This window comes from Oryzias melastigma, linkage group LG22 (assembly GCF_002922805.2).
Source record: "Oryzias melastigma strain HK-1 linkage group LG22, ASM292280v2, whole genome shotgun sequence".
Classification (NCBI taxonomy): domain Eukaryota; kingdom Metazoa; phylum Chordata; class Actinopteri; order Beloniformes; family Adrianichthyidae; genus Oryzias; species Oryzias melastigma.
This window is the reverse complement of record NC_050533.1, coordinates 10,020,220-10,033,543: the sequence shown is the minus strand read 5'-3', so window position 1 is coordinate 10,033,543 and position 13,324 is coordinate 10,020,220. Positions and strand designations below refer to the sequence as shown.

Sequence of the window (13,324 nt, the reverse complement as noted above, 5' to 3'; positions counted from 1 at the left end):
CACAAAAGCCAAATGAATGAATACTAATAGTAACTTAGGATCTCAGGCTTTACAGCAAAACTAAACAGTCAAACATAAGTATCACTCCAAAACAAACTAAAGAAACCACCAGAGCAAAATTAACAGATACAACAAATTAAAGAGGGGGAAACCAGGAGCTAGCAGGCTTGGGCCAGGCAGACAGCAGGGGCAGGCTGAGAAACTAATTCCCCACTCAGGAATTCAGCCGCCACTGGAGCAGAGCTTCCTGGCTTCTTTTAAGCTTCCCTCCCAGCTCAGGGATTGGCTGGGAGGGTGCCTCAATCAGCTCTGCAGGAAGGGGGCGGAGTCAGCAGCAGTGGAGGAGCTGGACTTCTGCAGGAGCTGGTAAAACAGATAAAAAAAAACAAACAAAACACACACACGACCAGGGGTCGTAACACACTTCATGCAAGAATACATGCAACGGGATGTTGCTTTTTTATTGTTTATGAATTTCAACAATAGCTCTAATTGTAAGCATTCCCTAATTGTTGCTTGTTTTCAAACTGAACATCTGCAATTGAGGGGAAATTGACACAATCTGATTTAAAAAAAAATAATCCTTATTGAGCAAATAAAATATTTTAAATAATTGTCATGAGTGAGAATTATTAATAAAGATGAATTTGATGTAAATAGCTAAGGGATACTTGGACTAAACTTTAACTTTTTCAGAAAAAAACAATTTAAAGGTGAAAAGTTTTTGTTGAGTTGCTGCCAACAGTTGGGATTGCTTTGTCTTTTGAGTCTGTAGAGTAATGCTGTGGTCAGCAGTGAACTTGGCTTAGAACAAAGAGTGGAAACAGCATCTAAAGATAACAGTCATATACCTCGTGGAATATTAGACGTTTGTGAGAACGGCGTTTTGTTGTCTTCCTTTTGAAAGAAAGGCTTTTATCACTCACTGGAGCTGGGCTTTCCCAGAAAAATCCCCATCCTTACTGGAACTGATGGTCCTCTTTTTCCTTTCCTGAATACAAAAGGCGCTTTAGAAAAAAAAATCTGACAAATGGATGGCCACTCCAGACAAAATGACCAAATACTTTCTTACAAACTTTAACCCCAGCAGAAGACAGGCTGTCGCAACTTGTTTTTGCCTTTTTTGAGACATTTCATGGGAATGAAAGGCAGCAAAAAGGAGAAAAAAAACACACAAAGTAATGAGGATTGCAGAAACTTCCCCACATAAACAAGAGGATTTCAACAAGTTAAATATTTGTTTTCTGACCATTTGACTGTGATGTGAAACTTGTTACAAATCTCTGTGGGGGTTACCCATCTGAAGCAAATGTCTCTCATTTGTTTGCTCTGATTTTGCATGTAGACTTCAGATCATTTATACATCACAATTGCCCATTTTTGGCCATGTTCGGGGGACACTCTGTGGCCCCTTATCGTGTCCCATGGACACTCATCTTAGAGCTGAATAACAGGAACACTTCCCCCTTCCTGCTGGGTCAGGGGTCAAGGGAAAGTTGTACTTGTGTCTGATCCCAAATTCCATCATGTTTATTTTCTCAAAGAGGAATTGAGGATGTGCTCTTGCCAGAAGAGATTATGAAAGCGAAAAACAATACTTTCCTTTCTTCCTTTTTTTAACTTTTTTTTTAAAATCTCTCCTGTGGATATTCTGCTTTTGTGGACTAATGTCAGCAGAAACTGTGTGAGAGATGGTTGGAGCTGATTGTTGTAGTTTGTGGCTGTTTTGGCCTCAGCAGGAAGTAAAACCTGACATGCAAAATGCCAAAGCAGGAAAAGACAAATGGCAAAAAAAGAACTCGTTTTCTTCTTATCTCTTATGGTCAGCAAAGATGTCTATTTTCAACTGTGAAAACATGCAAATTCAAGCTACTGTTATTATTAGACTAAAGATCAGAAAACAGTTGAAAGCGCGTATTACTTTGAAAGAACGTTGAGTGAACCTCAAGATTAATGCACACCTCTAAAAGCACATCTGATGCAGGTAGTTATCCCTTTAATACTGGATTTATTTCTAGGAACATAGAATAACAAAAGCACCTTTCAAACTATTGTAAAGTTTTGACTGTTATAAGGAGCCCATGGAGCTAGAGCAATCATGACCGCCGGCGGGCCAGCATAACAAGCTCCACTGCGCAGGGACTGGCAGCCTGGGCAGCAGATCTCACTAGCTCTGCTGGACTCTAGATGGTGGCACTTGCCAGATCTGCTGGACCCCCAGCAGCGGAGCTGGCTATGCTGTCCACTGGGTAGCTGGCTAGCATAGTGGACGATCTAGCTTTGTGGGCTCTGTTACAGGCTCTGTGTATCCCACCTTTGCCCAACAGCAGTCGAGACAGTCTCCGGCAACCCTGCGGCCCCAGAGGGTTAAGAAAATGGATGGAAGTTCAGTACAAAAATCCTCCCATCAACCAGTCATACTGAATCTTTATTTCTACCCTTTGATTGATTCACTGAAAACTTCATGTGCCCAAAGCTTAGTCCTTGATTGGCTAACACGCCGATTCAACCTCGCCACACCCAACATCCAAATCACGCCGCAAGACCTCAGATCGCATCTGTACTTTGACTTAACATTGAAACTTGACGCCCCTGCCACTCTTCTGGTCCCAAGTCATCACAATTTGAATTTAAGAAAATACTCAGAAATGCCATTTTAATCTTAATTTTCTTCATATTTGTCCACCATCATCAGAAAAATGCTAAAAGAAAATGATGAAACACCAAAAACACAATTTTCATTGGAGTAGGTCTTCTAAGTGTTACCCTTTCCCTCTCTTTCTGGGTTCACGGGTCAAGGGAAACTTGTGTCTGATCCCAAATTCCATCAGAGCGTTATTTGCAGAAAGTCTTTACCATTTATAGTCTTTCAAATCTACGGAAATTTTGTGGGTAAAACTGATTTACTCTGCATTAGAATTAGTGGGGTTTTTGTCTTCAGTTTATTTATATATCTATATATATATATATATGCTTTGTTAATTTTGTATTAAGGATATAAATAAATAAGAAAAATATATATAAAAAATAATGAAAAAAGAAAAATAACGCAATAATAAGTAGTTAATGATATTGCCTGTAAAGATTTCATTGTTGTAAAGGGGTGGTGATCCGTTTTATCTGATAAAATTGATGACAATTGTAAAATGATTGATAAAAGAAGGCAGTTCTGCTCAATTAATGAAAGATGCAAATAAAATGGATCAGCTTCCTCACAATCTGCAGTTAAACTGTTGTTTTGGTTACTCTGTGGTTTCTAGATTGCTACACATCTCCATCCACCCACATCTGCAGACAGACGGTGTGCAGCCACTGGAAACTGGGATCTAAATACGCGGTCGCTTATCTCAATGTTAGCCTCGCACCCTGCAGAATAAACACTGCTCGGGCTTGACTTCAAAGCGGGGCTGAAATCGCGCTTGACCTGCTAGAATAATGAGTTTAGGGGCGTGAAGAGCAAAGGGAGGACTTCCTTTTGTGAAAATAAATTCTTCTTTATGAGGAAATGGCTTAACCTTAAGAACCAGAAGTGACACTTCTGATAATAAAGTATTTGATGGAAAGTCTTCCTTTTGTGGCGCCACTCAAAACCTCAGCAGATTTTACAGCGACAAAATATTCTGGCATCTTTCATGTTTTAACAGCAAAAACACTGCGTTTCATGACTGGAATGCACACATCAACATGACCTGTTACATAATGTATTGCAGCAACTTTACTTGTAAACGCACTTCAATTATCATACATCTTTAAAGGCTGTATTTTTTTGTTGTTGGTTTTACTAACTTTAGGTTTAATTTAAAAAAGGGTGCTCACTAACATTTTTTAGGAGCAGTTTAATGTGAGACAATATTTTCACAAACCGCTCTGTACAAGGCTGAATTATTTTAGCTTTTGAGGGTAAAGTTTAAAGTTAAAGTTGAGGTCAGCGCAGCTGTTTTACGAAGGTAGCAAATGTCTTTTCAATCGACTTCACGTATGTCAAGAATGAGTCGGATGCATGGGAGAGAATCCAGTAGTTTTCCAAAATTAAACTTTTTTCAGAAGCAGATTATAGGTAAAATGAATAAAAGTAGGTTTTTTTTTTTTTTCCTTTTCTTTCGGCCCGCTATCAACTGTCCCATAGACCAGAGGTCCCCAACCCCCCGATCTGTGGCTCGGGGGGTTGGGGACCTCTCCTTTATTGGACATTGCCATTATCATGTTCACCGACGAACAAAATTGGAAGAAAAAAGAAAAAAACAACAGAACCACATTACAACTGCTTTCAAAATAAAAGTCTTCTGAATAAATGTGCTACAATTCAAACGTTGAGGCATCAATGTTTTACTGGGGTTCAATTCTGGATTCATTGGTGGATCATCTATATATATAAATTGTAAGTTCTGTGATATTTGTTTCACATTTCCCGTCATCCCTGGTGTTTGTTAAGGGAAAAACTCCTCTTACCCAAAAGTTGGATCTGAACAAGGAGGGGTAATCCTAATACAGCTCTCATCACTGATGACAATCCCATGATCAGAAAGTGTTAAAAACACAAAGACTTGGTGTCATGTAGTCCGGCCGGGCACAAACTGCAATTATTAATTTTCAAATGGTTGGCACTTCCATGTTTTGAAAAATACTCTACCCATACGTCACTAGCAAATCTGAGTTTGATTGGTTTAATTGGTTTAATTTTCAATGCACATTCATTGGCCATCGTTTATACGTAGAGCCCTAAAACTTGAGTAGTGATTTGTGAACCCCAGAGTTGATCAAGGAGGCTCAAAGCGCGCATATGTGTGTATACTTTTCATTGGAAGGGGTTCACAGAGTGATTCTAGCATTAGAAACAAGAAATGATTTCCAAGAACCAAACAGAAATGATTAAAGTTCCTCACACAATCTGTTTTCTTTGACTAATGTAACTTGAGGAACTTCCTTAATGGTTTAACTTTCCTTGAAGCTGCTCTCTAACTATTAGGTTGAATAAAACCTGTTTCCAGATGGAACATACCATTCTTGCAGTGCTTTTCAATTTGGAGCTTTGACCTATTTGCTTTGTTAAACCAGGGGTTGACTTACTGTGTAAAACACGATTTAAGACACTATTCATGCTATCATTCTTTGTTTTTTGCTCTAAATGCACAGCCCAAATTAGAAAGGGTGTGCTGCTGACTCACAGCTAATCCTTGAACAAAGTTCTTTTTTTTTCTTCTCCTGATTCATTATTGTACAATGTCGAAATGGTTGAAAGACTCTAAAGACTCACAAGGAGAAAAATAATCTGGCAAGATTAAAACCAGTGTTGTAGGAGACCATGTTTGCTGTGACATTGTAATCTGTGTGTATTTCTAAATGCATGACGTTAATTAATTCAAGAGTTGCTTGTCCATATCTTCTATATCTGTAACTTTTAGACTCACAAGTAAATGTTGAAACTTCTCCTGACACGTTCTGCTGTCCACCTCACGTCTAATCTCTACTGCTGTCCTGTTTGGTGGTGACACCCACTAGCAGGAAAGGAGAAAAGCGTGATTGCATGAAGCCGTAAAAATGCAGGTCCTGCTTGACAAAATAAGCTTCTTAAAGCTCTTGTTATTATTTCAGCCACTCAGAGGGAAGTTGTGTTTTATAACAGGAAAACTATTTAAGACGGCGTTTTCTGTCCCAGCATGTTGACTATTGTCTTGAATTTAAGGGACTGAATCCTGTTGTGTGTTAGAAGATAGGTAAACTCACTGAATTCTGAATGCACATATTATTATTATTATTATTTTTAATTGGCATGTTGGAAACCTGTTTGTCCATCAGGAAGACAAATGAGCGTGTTGCTCAAACCCGTTCTCACAGGTTTGTGCGTCTGTACGTTTCTTTGAGGTTTTTATTCTGCCGCACTTTTTGTTTTATAGAAATGTGATTTTAAGGTGGAATTGAAGCCAAGAATGGGCTGAATGGCCACCCTGATTTTGTCAGATTCTTTTTACTAATAACAGTTTTTATAATCTAATTTTGATTTTAGTCTTTAGTTTAGCTTTTAAAAAATTAGTTTTTGTTGCCTCCGTCTTGTGTTATGTTAAATATGAACGATGACCTTCTTATACAGGTTTTATTATGTTTTTTCCATCTTAGAGACCCACTTCAATCAATGTAGCCACGAGGGGGCCCAAGCCAGGGTCTCATTGTGCCGGTCCCAAGCCCGGATAAATACAGAGGGTTGTGTCAGGAAGGGCATCCGACGTAAAATCTTGCCAAATCAAATATGCGAATCAGACCTACGAAATCCATACCGGATCGGTCGAGGCCCGGGTTAACAACGACCGCCATCGGTGCTGTTCACCGACAGGGTGCCGGTGGAAATTGGACTACTGTTGGTGGAAGAAGGAGAGGAGGAAGGCGGGTTCGTAGGGAGAGAGAGAAGAGGAAAGTCACTAGTGTTGGACTGAGAGTTGGGACTTTGAATGTTGGAACTATGACAGGAAAGGGTAGAGAGTTAGTGGACATGATGCAGAGGAGAAAGGTAGACATACTGTGTGTCCAGGAGACCAGGTGGAAAGGTAGCAAGGCTAGAAGTTTAGGAGCAGGGTTCAAGTTGTTCTATCATGGTGGAGATGGGAAGAGAAATGGAGTAGGAGTTATCCTAAAGGAGGAGTTTGTTAGGAGTGTTGTGGAGGTAAAAAGAGTGTCAGATAGAGTGATGAGTCTGAAGATAGAAATGGAGGGTGTCATGTTCAATGTTGTTAGTGGGTATGCCCCACAGGTAGGATGTGAGCTGGAAGAGAAGGAGAAGTTCTGGTTGGATCTTGATGAAGTGATGATGAGCATCCCTGGAAATGAGAGAGTTGTCATTGGTGCAGATTTCAATGGTCATGTTGGTGCAGGAAACCGAGGTGATGAGGAGGTGATGGGCAGGTTTGGTATCCAGGAGAGGAATGTAGAAGGACAGATGGTGGTTGATTTTGCAAAAAAGATGGAAATGGCGATAGTGAATACATTCTTTGAGAAGAGACAGGAACATAGAGTGACCTATAAGAGTGGAGGTAGAAGCACACAGATAGACTACATCTTGTGTAGACGGTGTAATCTGAAGGAGATCAGTGACTGTAAAGTAGTGGTTGGTGAGAGTGTTTCCAGACAGCACAGGATGGTGGTGTGTAGAATGACTCTGGTGGTGAAGAAGATGAAGAAAGAGAGGGCAAAGGCAGAGAAGAGGACAAACTGGTGGAAGCTGAAAAAAGAAGATTGTTGCATGACTTTTAAGAAACAGTTGAAACAGGCTCTGGGTGGTCAGGAGGTACTCCCAGATGACTGGATAACTACAGCTAATGTGATCAGGGAGACAGGTAGGAGTGTACTTGGTGTGTCATCAGGAAAGAGAGTTGATAAGGAGACTTGGTGGTGGAATGAGGAGGTGCAGGAGTGTATACGGAGTAAGAGACTAGCTAAGAAGAAGTGGGACACTGAGAGGACTGAGGAGAGTAGACAGGAGTACAGGGAGATGCAGCGTAAGGTGAAAGTAGAGGTGTCAAAGGCCAAACAAAGAGCTTATGATGACTTGTACGCTAGGTTGGGTAGTAAGGAGGGAGAGACTGACCTGTACAGACTAGCAAGGCAGAGAGATCGAGATGGGAAGGACATGCAGCAGGTTAGGGTGATCAAGGATAGGAATGGTAATGTGGTGACAGGTGTCAGTGGTGTAATGGAAAGATGGAAAGAATACTTTGAAGAGTTGATGAATGAAGAGAATGAGAGAGAACAAAGAGTAGAAGAGGTGACGGTTGTGGAGCAGGAAGTAAGAAAGATTAGTAAAGGTGAAGTGAGAGGGGCTTTGAAGAGGATGAAGAGTGGAAAGGCTCTTGGTCCTGATGATATACCTGTGGAGGTATGGAAGTGTCTAGGAGAGATGGCAGTGGAGTTTTTGACCGGGTTGTTCAACAGGATCTTAGGTGGTGAGAAGATGCCTGAGGAATGGAGGAGAAGTGTGATGGTGCCCATTTTTAAGAATAAGGGAGATGTGCAGAGTTGTGGTAACTACAGAGGAATAAAGCTGATGAGCCATACAATGAAGGTGTGGGAAAGAGTAGTGGAAGCCAGACTAAGAGCAGAAGTGAACATTTGTGAGCAGCAGTATGGTTTCATGCCAAGAAAGAGCACTACAGATGCAACATTTGCTTTGAGGATGTTGATAGAGAAGTACAGAGAAGGTCAGAGAGAGCTCCACTGTGTCTTTGTAGATCTGGAGAAAGCTTATGACAGAGTGCCCAGAGAGGAACTATGGTATTGTATGAGGAAGTCTGGAGTGACAGAGAAGTATGTCCGAGCAGTGCAGGACATGTATGAGGGCTGTAAGACAGTGGTGAGGTGTGCTGTAGGGGTGACAGAGGAGTTCAAGGTGGAGGTGGGATTACATCAGGGATCAGCTCTGAGCCCCTTCCTGTTTGCAATGGTGATGGACAGACTGACGGATGAGGTTAGACAGGAATCACCATGGACTATGATGTTTGCAGATGATATTGTGATTTGTAGTGAGAGCAGGGAACAGGTGGAGGTGGAGTTAGAGAGGTGGAGGTTTGCCCTGGAAAGGAGAGGAATGAAGGTTAGCCGCAGTAAGACAGAGTACATGTGTGTGAATGAGAGGAACCAGAGTGGAAGAGTGAGGTTACAGGGAGAAGAGATAAAGAAGGTGGAGGAGTTTAAGTATTTAGGGTCAACAGTACAGAGTAATGGAGAGTGTGGAAAAGAAGTGAAGAGGAGAGTGCAAGCAGGTTGGAATGGGTGGAGAAAAGTGTCAGGTGTGATGTGTGACAGAAGAGTTTCAGCACAAATGAAAGGAAAGGTGTACAAGACTGTGGTGAGACCAGCCATGTTGTTTGGACTAGAAACAGTGGGACTGAAGAAAAGACAGGAAGCAGAGCTGGAGGTAGCAGAGATGAAGATGCTGAGGTTCTCTTTGGGAGTGACCAGGATGGATAGGATCAGGAATGAATACATCAGAGGGACAGCACATGTTAGAGGTTTTGGAGATAAAGTCAGAGAGGCCAGACTGAGATGGTTTGGACATGTTCAGAGGAGAGACAGTGAATATATTGGTAGAAGGATGCTGAGTCTAGAGCTGCCAGGAAAGAGGTCTAGAGGAAGACCAAAGAGGAGGTTTATGGATGCAGTGAATGAAGACATGAAGGTGGCTGGTGTTAGAGTGGAGGATGCTGAAGACAGGCTTAGATGGAGGAAACTGATTCGCTGTGGCGACCCCTGAAGGGAAAAGCCGAAAGGAAAAGAAGAAGAGACCCACTTCAATCAGCTTTGATTTGATTTTAAAAGCGTTCCCAGTGGTCTCTGAGTTTTAATTATATTCTTTTTTTTTTTGCCAAGATCAATATTTTATTTGATTTGATTTGAAATACTCAAACAATGTGATTTTTGAGCTTTTATCTTTCTTAATATATACAGTTTTATTAGGAGTGGGTCTCTAACCCATCTCCACATCACAAGTCTTTGAAACCTGAGAAAGGAGAAACATTTTCCATTAATGACCAGAATTGGGGAGCCAATGATCTACTAAAAAGTACAAGATTTAGGATTAAAATTTAATTTTGGTGTTGACCTTTTCCCTCAGGTTTGCTTCTTCTCGCTCCCTTTCAAGTAATCTATAATTTGATGCTTAGTTATCCTATATTTTGACATATTTTTGTATGGATGTAAACCACTGTTGATTGTATTGCACATGCATTATTCTTGCTTTGAATGCTTGAAATAAACCATTTCTAATCTAATCTGATCCAAAAATTAAGTTTCTTATGGGGGAAGCAACATGTTATGATCAAACGTTTTTTTTGTTATGGTCAAAAGTGATTAATTGATTTTAAATCTATTTTAGCTCATCTCTAGAATCCTTTTTGCTAATTAGTTTTTAAAACAAAACAAAAAACTGTAAAATCCAAATGTTTTGTCATCATATTTTAATTTTTTTGGTCACCAGTTGGCTTTTTCTTTGGGATTCCTCCTACCAGTCCCAAATCTGGGTTAAAATTTATTGTAGTATTTTACCCTTTTTTAAACTCAGCCATCATTCTGTAGGTCCAGATGAAAAAAAAACTCCCAAATTCAGCAGTTTTTTTTTTTCCAGGAGCTATTTTGATGAACTGAAATGGCTCTGTTAGATTGTTGTTGTCAGGATTTCTTGGTGAGAATCTGCTGAAACATCATAAAGCAGGATTTTGCTGAGGTTTATTTTTATCCTTTGAGGTTATTAGCAAATAAAGCTGCATTTGTATAAATTCAAGTTTCTTTTCTTTTTTTCCTACTCCATCTCTAATTTTTTTCTTGTCTTGACCTTTACGTGAGTGGAAAAACGCCATCTGGGCCACAGAAATCTCCCTTGACTTGACCTTGTGTTGATGCTGTTTACACACCCAAAAGTGAATTTCTAATGAACATTAGATGCAGGCTTTTTGATTTTAACCAAACAAATTGCATAATCATAATTAAAAGACCACAGGGAATGATTTTACAATAGAAAAAATATGGTTGAAGTAGGACTTGAAAAAGGTTGGCTAATTTTGATGATTACTGTCCTTTCGTTCCAGATAAGCTCAGAAAAGAAAACGCATAGATGTCAAACTGTATTTCTTATTCATTTCATTTAAGCAAGAAATGTTTTTGTTTTCTCTCTGTAGCTGCGCTTCCTTCAGCTATCCTCACGCTTAAGTTCACCCCTTATCAGAGGGATATCTTCTGCAATGACCAAAGCATCAAGTATCCATATAAGGAAGACACCATCTCACACGGAGTCATGGCTGCAGTCACCATCAGCTGTTCCATCATCATTGTAAGGCCGGCACAGTTCTCTGTTCAAGCCCTGTTGTCACAAAAGTGGAAAAGTTCAGTATGGATTTTGTCTTTTTTCCACAGATCACAACTGGAGAAGCTTTCCTGGTGCACAAGGGTCGCCTGCGCTCCAACACCAAGTTTAACCAGTACCTGTCTACCCTCTACAAGGTGGTGGGGACATACCTGTTTGGAGCGGCCGTCAGCCAGTCACTAACAGACTTGGCAAAGTTTACCATTGGTCGTCCTCGCCCGAACTTCTTTGCCGTGTGCGCTCCAGTATCCTGTGAAGGACTTGTGCTGCGCAGTAACTGCACTGGCCTCTTAAAAAATGTGACCGAGTCCAGGTGAGCGTCTCGACTTTGTTTCTCAACCAGCATCCTTAATGTGGCCTTTGTAGACAACGGTCTCACTTTAGATGTTATTAATTCTTACTAAGTATGTCAATAAACTTTATTTGGCTTATTGTGCTAATAAATGTCTTACTAACACTCTATAAACATGTTAATATTTTTAATATGTTAATAAACCTTGCTAAGGAATCTTATTGTAAAAGTGTTACAGATTTTTTTTTTTTCTTCTTTATTATGAATTTTTTTGGCTTATAGTTCAATAATATGCTACAAAAAAGCAAAAATGAACTCTAAAGAATCATACATTTTGTAAAAAAAAAAAAAAAAGAGATAAATAAACTGAATCTTCATAATACAGAAAGTTAACACAAGTGTAAAGTGAAAAGGAAAAATCAATAATTTCCATAGGAGTAGAACTGAATTACTGTTGTAGTAATTTTTTAAATTTGCAGTTTATTTTGTTTCTTTTTCAGCTAAATGTTATAAAACATTATGGAGCTTTAGGCATAAATTTATCCTATCAAAAATACGAAGGACTGCGGTGGAGTTGTGATAGTTTGGGCTTGTTTAGCAGCAGAAGGACAATTTAAAGGGCCTATATCATGCTATCCTTAAGTATTTCAGAGTAAATTATATCCATATATACAATAATATATTAAGTTTACTCTAAAGAACAACTTTTTAAAAATTAAATAGTTATTTTTTTTAGATTTTCCTACCAGGAAGTGATATGAATCAATCTCTGAGGAACCGCCTTTCGCTCACTTTTACTGTCGTACATTTCATGAAAAAATTCTAGGATAAGCATATTTTGCAGATACAACGGAAGCATTTTGCCAATCATTGTTAGCTCCCTGGAGAAAGTAGGTGTCTGTTAGCCTGGGGGGGGGGGTGCTGGAGTGCAGACTCTTCCTGGAAGGGGCTGTACCCCACTTTGTGATGTCATAGTGCGGGGATCTGTTCGTTTTTGTGGATTGGAAGGGGCTGGTGCTCCGAGATGTGTGAATGGATCAAAATACCACTTTGGGGGATGTTTTTTGTGACATTATAAAACACTTAAAAGCTCAAAAAAGTTTATTTTGCATGATATAGGCTCTTCAACCCAAAATAATAATTCTTTCAGATAAAGACTTTGCCTGGCGTTTCACTGTTTTTACATTAGTTATGATAATAATCTTTATTTTTCCGATGAGATTCTGAACAGTAAGCTGGAATGGTTTTTTAATTGTGACAGGACTTTACTCCACCATCCCTAATAATGTTCTGGAAATAGCAGTTTGGGTTGGACAAACTGATCTCATCTGCCAATTAAAAATGAAAAAGAACAACTTTAATTCTGAACAAAGGGAAACTGTAATGGAGAACAGCAGACATAAAAAAAGAAAGCTAAATATTTCAAAAAAGTCAAATCCTTTCAGGAACTACATTTGATAATATTGGATTGGCTTCAAATTCAGGAACAGGATGGGTGCTAGATGATCTCTGGAGAAGTTTCTTGTTTATTCATCTGCATCAAAGGTTTTAAAATAACTAAATTAGTTGCATTAAAGTACATTTGGATCAAGTATTACATTTAAACCTTTAATATTCAAACATAAAATTACAAAAAGCAATACATTATTGGCAAGAAGAACTGATGTGATTCAATGCTATGCAACTACTAAACTAATTTTATTAAAATCTGGAAAAAGTGACAACACTTAGCTTATTTTCTGTAACCTGTTGTTTCCTTTTCCCCTCATCAGGCTTTCTTTTTACTCGGGTCACTCCTCGTTCGGGATGTACTGCATGGTCTTCCTGTCGGTGAGTGTCCAGCCTGCATTTCGTGCCACAAAATGACTGTTTGCTCAAGAACACGTGCGAGCGAGCCAAAACAGAAGATGCTGGTCAAAACAGACACACGGCTCCAAAAACACCATTGTTGTAATTCTTCATGTTGTACAAAGCCTGGAAGGGGATAAACATTCTTAGGAGGAGGATTTTGTGTATAATTTGTCAAAGATATGCAAGATTGTTGGCCATTTATTAATTTGAATGCAAACAAATAAAAAAGATGACTGATTTTAAATGTCTTTTTTTCCGTGAGCAGCTTTATGTTCAGGCAAGGATGCAGGGGAAGTGGACCAGATTAGCGCGACCCACGATCCAGTTCTTCCTGGTGG

The 13,324-nt window shown here is 39.5% G+C and overlaps 1 protein-coding gene across 1 annotated transcript in view; it reads left to right on the top strand.

Moving 5' to 3' along the window:
• plpp2a (phospholipid phosphatase 2a) overlaps positions 1–13,324 on the top strand; it is a gene marked incomplete in the record, with an annotated part of 21,117 nt that overhangs the window by 4,753 nt on the left and 3,040 nt on the right. Inside the window, 4 exon segments of the mRNA XM_024278455.2 lie at positions 10,659–10,810; positions 10,894–11,156; positions 12,908–12,965; positions 13,252–13,324. Coding sequence (XP_024134223.1) covers positions 10,659–10,810; positions 10,894–11,156; positions 12,908–12,965; positions 13,252–13,324 — 546 coding nt within the window.